The sequence below is a fragment of the Oryzias melastigma genome, linkage group LG11 (genome assembly GCF_002922805.2).
Source record: "Oryzias melastigma strain HK-1 linkage group LG11, ASM292280v2, whole genome shotgun sequence".
Taxonomy (NCBI): Eukaryota; Metazoa; Chordata; class Actinopteri; order Beloniformes; family Adrianichthyidae; genus Oryzias; species Oryzias melastigma.
Genome location: NC_050522.1, coordinates 17,224,983 through 17,233,154, shown reverse-complemented (window position 1 = coordinate 17,233,154; position 8,172 = coordinate 17,224,983). Strand labels below are relative to the sequence as shown.

At 43.3% G+C, this 8,172-nt stretch overlaps 1 protein-coding gene across 4 annotated transcripts in view; it reads right to left on the bottom strand.

Moving 5' to 3' along the window:
* The window catches only part of matn1 (matrilin 1), a 4,832-nt gene extending 1,509 nt beyond the window's left edge, over window positions 1–3,323 (bottom strand). The window contains exons 1-7 of one of the 4 annotated variants that reach the window (XM_024293788.2): window positions 2,969–3,323; window positions 1,921–2,105; window positions 1,677–1,841; window positions 1,374–1,596; window positions 501–623; window positions 230–402; window positions 19–159 (exon numbers count right to left, since the gene is read on the bottom strand). In XM_024293788.2, coding sequence (XP_024149556.1) covers window positions 19–159; window positions 230–402; window positions 501–623; window positions 1,374–1,596; window positions 1,677–1,841; window positions 1,921–2,105; window positions 2,969–3,056 — 1,098 coding nt within the window. In that variant the 5' untranslated portion in view covers window positions 3,057–3,323. The remainder of the gene's footprint in view (window positions 1–18; window positions 160–229; window positions 403–500; window positions 624–1,373; window positions 1,597–1,676; window positions 1,842–1,920; window positions 2,106–2,968) is intronic. The other 3 variants (XM_024293771.2, XM_024293761.2, XM_036214171.1) reach the window with 3 other exon arrangements.
* Window positions 3,324–8,172: the final 4,849 nt, after the last annotated feature.

Below are 8,172 nucleotides of genomic sequence, written 5' to 3'. Positions count from 1 at the left end.
GATCCCCACTTTTGCAACTCCAGGCCGGGAGCGTCCAAAGCTGTTCTCCACCATGAAGTTCAGGGCCTGGCCTGTCATGGTTCCCCTCTCCATATAAGCCATCTTCTTGACAGCGTCTTTGAGGTCTTTCTTGTTGTTGTACCGGCCCAGGGGGAACTCCTGTGAGAGAGGCAGCAGTCAGGATGCTTAAGGGAAAGGACGTGGATTGAAGTAAAAATGGAACCCGTACCTCCCTGACAGTGCTAGAGTACTGCACGAGTCCAACGTGAGCTTTGAGGTCGGAGACGTCCAGTTTGTCGATGATCTGGTTGATCCACTTCTTCACCAGCTCAAAGTTCTCAGGGCGGACGCTTTTTGAACCGTCGATTACAAACACCACATCTGTGGCAGCACTGCTGCAAGCTGGCGATCCAAAGGAAATTGTAAAAAACCAAAAAAAAAACCAAGAAATTCTAAAGAAGTCACATGACAGTCATACATGCTCCTTCCCCCACACTCACCACTGCAGGTGCGACCATCGTCCTTGAGGGTAAAGCCATCTTTGCAGGCACATTTGTATGATCCTGGGGTGCTGATGCATACCTGCTCACAGTCATGATCCCCGGTGGCACACAGGTCCGACACTGTGAGTGTTGTGTGCATGCAGAGCACACAGAAGCATACACAAAAGTGCACATGCACAAAGTGGGAGTCAGGATGAGGAGAAATGAGAAGTGTGAAAACAGGAAGTTTTTAATGATCCGCTGTAACCTTTTCTTGATCTTTAGGAATGTTTATGTGCAAAAACAGATTCTGGCGGATCTTTAAAACAAGCAGCTGGAAACCATTGGAGAAGCAGTTGTTTTGGGTTTTGTTGTTGTTGTCACAAACAGACTTATCCAATTGTGGTCCCAACACTGCCATCATGCAGCTCTGCTCTCGGACGAAACATCTGCAGCGGGACTGTCTGCCCCTGCGTTCGCAGAGACGGCAGCGAAAAAGTGCTGCAGACGGAGAGAGCCGAAGGGCATGTCTAATTAGAGGCTTTAATGGTTGTCGCTAATGGATCAGTAATTACAGAGAGATGAGTCTTGCCTTTCGGTTGTGTGAGAGCTGAGTGAAGAAAACCGTGTTCCCAAACATTGTTCCTGCCCTAATGTCCTCACGCTCTGTGAATTTTAAGTACCTTTCCAACATGTGGCAATCTGGCCGAGGAGGAGCAGAGGACAAAAGAGAAGATGCAATAGATGGGAGTAAAAGATGATGTTCCTTACACCTTACCCTCACGTACAAGGGGGGGGTCAGCAGACAGCTATCCCATTCTAGGTTTATATAATTAATCTTTTACGTGATCCCACACGTTTTAAACCTTGTACTTGTATATCCCATCTTACCACAGAGGGCCTCCTGAAACTTTTTGGTGAGTTTCTCTATTACGCTGTAGCTTTCCACATAGTCCACATGGTCGTCTAGAGGATCGCTGGCCATCTGCTTCAGGGTGTTCATGTCCACACGACCCACCCCGATGGCAAAAATCTCAATGCCTGCCTCTCGAGCACGCAGAGCCACGTCCCTGACGTTGTCTTGAGGGCGCCCGTCTGTCACGATGATGGCTACCTGCAAAGGTAAAGGTGTGAAATGTGCCGACAAGTTCTGGTCAGGACATAGAATTTGCAGTGTCAAAAGTCACGTCAGACCCTGCTGATGTCCTGAGATTTGGTCCGAGCGCCCTCGATCTCGCTGAAGGCCACGTTCTGGGCAAACTGGATTGCCAGGCCGGTCATGGTCCCGGTGGACAGGGGCTCGATTTTGGTTACAGCTCTGACCAGAGCAGCTTTGGTGCGGTGAGTCTTTAAGGACACCTGGAGTACCAACACAGCTCAGTCAGCTGACTGCGTCGACACAAATGGTTCTTGAAGTTGCTTTTTTTTTTTTTTTTACCTCGTTCTTGACGCGGCTGGCGTAGTTGACGACTCCGACACGGGTGGCGTTAGGCCCAACATCCAGTCCCTCGATGACTTTTGCTAGAAAAACCTTCACTTGCTCAAACTCCGACGGTCGGACACTACGGCTGCTGTCGATGATGAACACCAGGTCTGTGGGGCGGGTTTTACACAGACCTGCAGCTACACGAGGAGAAAAATGTCATTATTCCATAACCATGTCTGTGTACACTACAAAAAATGTGATATTTCAGAAACTCTGGGAGGAACTTTTGGGAGAAAAGGGATCTAGGGAGAGAAAAAGAGGAGGGCAGAGACGATGGGGCTGGTGTAATAAATAAGGGCAGTTATAGGAAAACACAAACAAAGGAGACATAGAGGCAGAGAAAAAAAATGAAGAAAGACTGGCCTTGAAAATGTTTGGGATCCCTCGTAAGTAAATCACTCATATTACAAACTCTGTTTTAAAAATCCTTTTAAGCTCCAAGTCCATCTATGTTTCTTTTAATAAAATGTTTTTATTATTATTTATAGAATAATAATTAAAGTAACATTTTTAATAATTTAACTAATTAAATTGTCATTAAATGTCCCTGAATGTATTTGTCCCCTTCATTTCTATCATTACAATCACTTATGAATCCACTATTTAATTTCAATTAAAAAAACGTTATTAGTCGTCAAACAGTTACCTATGAATGACTGGCGTTCTACAAAGTCCTGTGAAAATTTAAAAATATCAAAATAATGCTCAGAATATTATTGGCAAACTCATTTCATGGACTTCTATAAAAGCTACTATAACCCTCTGTAACATTTATTTTGAAAATCTTTTAGATCTTATGGCTTCTTTTGTTCAATGCTGTCCTTTCATGACATTGTTTGTACACCCTAGTCATATAAGATTACAAACTGATTATTTTCCTATCAAGACCTTGAGTGACTAATTTGTACATCCATGTCGATTGTTGATGTCAGGTTTGAAATTCTGGTTTTAAGAAGGGACCCCAAATATGAAGGTTTTGGGGGTTAAAGGTCATTCTTACCCATGGCAGCTGCCGTGCGGAGGTCATTCATGGCTTGAGCTCCCATGAGGCTGAGCAGCAGCAGGAAAAGTGGCATGGAGGGCGTCATGGCGACAGGCCGAAGGTGAGGTGTCCGAGGTGGGCTGCGGATGCTCCGAGGGTGAGAGGCAGGAAGGAGACGGAGCGGGACCGAGGAGGATCCAGGCGATGGAGGCGGCCGCGAAGTGAGACCGAGCAACTCTGAGCTGCAGGTTATCAATGCAAGAGTTTCACACAGTCAGCCCACCAACACCCCACCCCTCGCCGCCGCCGCCACAGCAACAGTGTGTGTGTGTGTTTGTGGGAAAGAGAGGGAAATACCTGCTCTGGGAGGACCAAAAAAGGCGGGCAGAAAAACACAACCGCACCTTGATAGGGTAAGGACGAACAGGTAGGAGTGTAAGGATCACCGCATTTGCATTGCATGTACGCATGGAGCGTGTGTACAGTACGTGTCTGGCTGGGGGTACAGGGGCGACTGGGGTTGGGTGCAGTGTACACCAGCCCCTCTGCTCCCAAGTTGGATTTGGCCAAAACTCAAATAAACATCAACATGAATTCCTCTTTTCTCCCAGAGTTCCCTTCTATAGAAAACCCACATTTATGGGGCGGAAGTGAAGGAGAGCCGCCATACACAGACGGCAGTGTTCCTGCCGGTCTGCATATGTGTGTGTGTGTGTTTTTTGTATAAATTGGAGTATACAAACCATTTCCTGTAGCAGAGTTGTGATAAAGCTTTGGGTGTTTTAGATTTCCTGTTTTCTAGCAACAAAAATCCTTCAAAATGTGATTTTTGACATTTCAAACTGAAAAATGTACCAAAAAAAAAAGAAATTTCTCATCTTTTTTCCCCTTAATTTCTGGTGTGGTGGGTTTGACGGAGTAAACACACTGTCATCAGTTGACTAACAAACACACCTTTAATGTTTCTACAGGAATCATCCACTCATTCAACAGAGACCCCCTTTTTCCCCCTGCAACATCCCACTCCACCCAACCTGCTCTAGCCTGCATTCCTCTGCAGCTCCCGTCCCTCCATCCACACACACACAACCTAAACAAGCTCCAATTGAGGGGGGTTGTAGTTGGGAAAGGGGGGGTCGGCGTTTGGGCTGCATGGTACAGTAAGTAACTGGAAAGAGTTTCTGTTGGAAAAGCTGTGTGTTTGCGATAGGGATGATGGGTTGTAGATGAAAGGAACAAGATGTATTCCAGGTTGTGGTGTCATTTTTGGGAAAAATTTCCACCTGCCGTGGAAGGTGATACAGCACAGTCGCCCGTTTTTGTGCAAACACACACACAGCATGGAGGGGGAACACACACACACAGGTTATGTAACATCGTCTACCTGGCAGGCCAAATAAAAGACTGTATGGTATTGGGGAAAGAGATTAGATACAACACTTTACATGTAGTAAAATGTTAAAAATCCTCAAAAAATTATATACTTTTAAAAGTAATTCTTGCTCTTTTCAGTCATTTTTTAGTCACTGTTGAGATTTTTTGAGTTCTTTTTTGTGTCTGAAGTAAATTTTATCAATTTTTAATTTAGTTAGAAATCCAAAATTTCTTCTGAAATGTTCTTTCCCAAACAGAACCGAGTGCACTGAGCAGAAACTCCTATAACACAAATATTTTTATCTAAAACTTCCTGTTGAGAGTTTTGATTTCATAAAGACAGACACAATCAAGTTTGAAAATCGTCAGCATGACCACAAAAGCTTCATTAGTGAACAGTTTTATGACTGGATCCACAAATCCAAGTCAAAGCTCACATTGAAATGGAAAAAAACACATGTTCCAGAGACACTGCTGCCTTTTCTGGGCTCAGATTCATTCGAGATGGAAAGTGGAAAACTGGACTGTGATCTGATCAGCATTTGCATTTCTTTCAGGGCGTCGTGCATCGCTCGGGCCCCCCGAGAGGCATGGAACCGTCCTGCTTGTACTTCACAGATATTAAGCCAGAATTTAAGATGCGGACGGGCTACTGCACTGCACATACACGACTCCTTGATGAAATAGTCACATTTTTTTGAAGGTTTTAAATCCTGTACTGCAACAGAACGTATTGCTCCCACACTGAAATAATATATCACCAGTAAAGCACTTTTAATTTCCATTTTCTCTTAATTTTTTAAAGATTTAGTGTCAATTAAAGTAAAGAGTGACTTGCCAAAAATGTTTTTCAATTTAGTTATTTCATAACTAACCAAACATGATAAATTTGTGACTCAACTATGTTTTTTTGTTTTATTTTCGCTTCCTGGCAGTAAATAAAAAATGAAAAAAATAATGTTTGTCTTTTTTTTTCTCCTGAAAAAGGAAATGTTCCCGTAAGTCCAGTGAACCTCTGCCAAAGTCAAAATACCAGGGATCTTAATTTAGCGGGAAATCATTACAATAGCTTCTTGCCAAACCTTCAGAGTGAAAAAGGTGTAAAGCTGCTCTGTATATAAGGGAACATTTTGCTGTTAGTCAATAAGAAGGTTAAATATTTTTGGGACAAATCTGTACCTTCTTGGTACTTTCCCAGACTTTTTTTTTAATTTTTGTATCTAAATAAGTTGTTGCTCTCCAGATGCTCCCTCCTCTTCTAATCCAAATTTACTGTCATTTCCAAAAACGATCTTACAACCAACCTATTTGAAGCTTCGACCTTAAGGATCTCCAGACCAAACTTGAGTTGTACCCCCAACCAGCATCAATAATAAGCACTAATATCAATATCAATAAATCCAAGCCTGACCAAAGTGTTCTAATTCTCTTTTTTAGACATTTTCCCCCTCAGGTTGGTAGATCGGTGTGTGTGCTTGCATACTGTAATAGTTTGGAAAGACTGTGAGGGTTTCACTTTTGACCACATGCATAAATATTGGAACAAGTTGCCTTTCTTCAAATCTCAGAATACTGAGCAAATATTGACGTGGTGGGAAGAGGGTGGACAGAAGCATCCCACTCGTGTCCTCCTGCTATGCTCTGAGCCCTCTCTGTTCTTAATAAAAAAAAAAATTAATTGCAAAGTTAAACTGACAAGAAGCTTGGCCCTTTTGCACGTGCACATGCAGCAGCAGTACACGCAGGCGTTTGAAATGCATACGTGTTCCACGCCGAAGAAGTAATAGCCTGTCAGAATTCATCCTGAAAAAAAAATCCAGAGTAAAAACATTGGGTCTGAATAGAGCCCTCACTCCTCATAGCTGGTGTTTTTCTTTATGCAAAAGAAATTTCTTCATGGCAAATAAAGTTGGTATGGATGTTTGAGCTGCCCTCCTCCAGCCAACTATAACAGTTCTGAGGCCAGCATGCAGGAAGAAAGCTTCATTAAAAAAACCCAAACACAGCACTTACATAACCAGTTCATCCCAGAACCCCCCCTGCTACCAGCACTCTCCTCCTTCACTCCCATGGCCGTCTCCCACCCACGCCTGGCAGCGGAGTCCACCCATTATTCTCCCCTCCTCCCATAGCAACAGCTCATCTCAGCTTTCTTTGTTCACAGACCAAGACACCGCTCCACTCCCCCATCCGTTATCTGCTCCCTTGATGCTCACCATCTCTTCATCAAATATTTCCCCTCCTTCGCCCCCAGATCAACTTTATTGCAAGACTGTGAACAAGGTGCACCGACTGGGGATAAAGCAGTAAACTTTTTACATGCAGCGCTCACAGAAAACTGACATCCTGCGTCCCCATCGTCTTTTTAAACCGAGGGAAACATTTTCAAAAGCAGATCCATAAAGAGGGGGTGGTGGTTTCCACTTCCATACTGAGGCTGACTTGCATACTAAGAATAAAAAGAAGCCAACAGCAGATGGAAACACAGATTAAAGACACTTGTTCTTGCCATCAGAAGCAGATGCACGTATGAGACCTTCATCCCCCAGATGGTGGGATTAGTTTTGGAAACAACAACCTTCTAGCCCCTTACTCAGAGATTTAACCGTCAGAATATAAGCACCAAACTTCAAGATTTTAGCATAAATTTGATGCTAGACTCTATGGAGCAGAACTTTGAGGGAGTATTTAGACTGAAAGTCTGTTGGTCTGGACTGGGTCCTCTTAATTTAGTCTGGACCGAGCCTGCCTAATTTAGTCTGAACAGAATCTGATTAATTTAGTCAGGACCGAGCCCGCTTAATTTTGTCTGGATCGAATCCGCTCAATTTAGTCTGAACCGAATCCGCTTAATTTAGTCAGGACCGAATCTGCTTGATTTAGTCTGGACAGTGGTTAACTTAGTCTGGACCGAGTCTGGTTAATTTAGTCTGAACAGAATCCGCTTAATTTAGTCTAGACCGAGTCCGCTTAATGTAGTCAGGACCGAGTTCGCTTAATGTAGCCTGGACCGAATCCGCTTAATTTTGTCTGAACCATATCCGCTTAATTTAGTCTGGACCGAGTTTGGTTAATTTAGTCTGAACAGAATTCGCTTTATTTAGTCTGGACTGAATCTGCCTAATGTGGTCTGGATCAAGTCTGCTTAATTTGGTTAGGATAAGTCCTGAACTTTAGGTGTGGTCTATATTCAGACTGGCATCTATCAAAGATATCTGCTTCGAACTAAAGCTTGTAAACAAAACCATGTGACTAAAGATCTCTTCAGTCATTGGCCAGGATTTATGAGGGCGAAGCAAAGCAATGAGAGAAAGAATAATGGAAATCCTACACTTTGCAATCCTTTTTGGGATAGTTCACTTGTTCAAACTTAATATTTCACTGACCAACTTTATATCAACATCAGGTACAACATTTATTTTTATTTTTTTAACTATACTTTTGTACAGCCCAGGTGGTTACTGAGGTCCGGTGACTAAGAAGGTACACTGATAAGTGTTTATGAAAGATTGTTAGGAAAACAGTGTGAGAAGCAATGTGTATCACGTTAAATGTCGCTTTAATGAGCCTGGATTCAGCTGACCACATTTAATGAGTTGTCGTTGCGTTGCTCCTCCACGTTTGTCCGCAGGTTTCCGTTTGCATCCCGTAAAGACCGGCTATGATGGCCATGTTGGTCCAATTGTTCTGCTTCGAGCATGGAGTGCATTTAGACTGAGGAAACTTTCAAAGTGGCCTGAACCTCAGTCCCATTGGAAACGAATCAAGATCAACTGGAAAGAGGGTCAGACACATTCCAGTGTCTGCTTGGGTATTTTCAGACTGAAAATTTGTTCCGGATTGTTGGG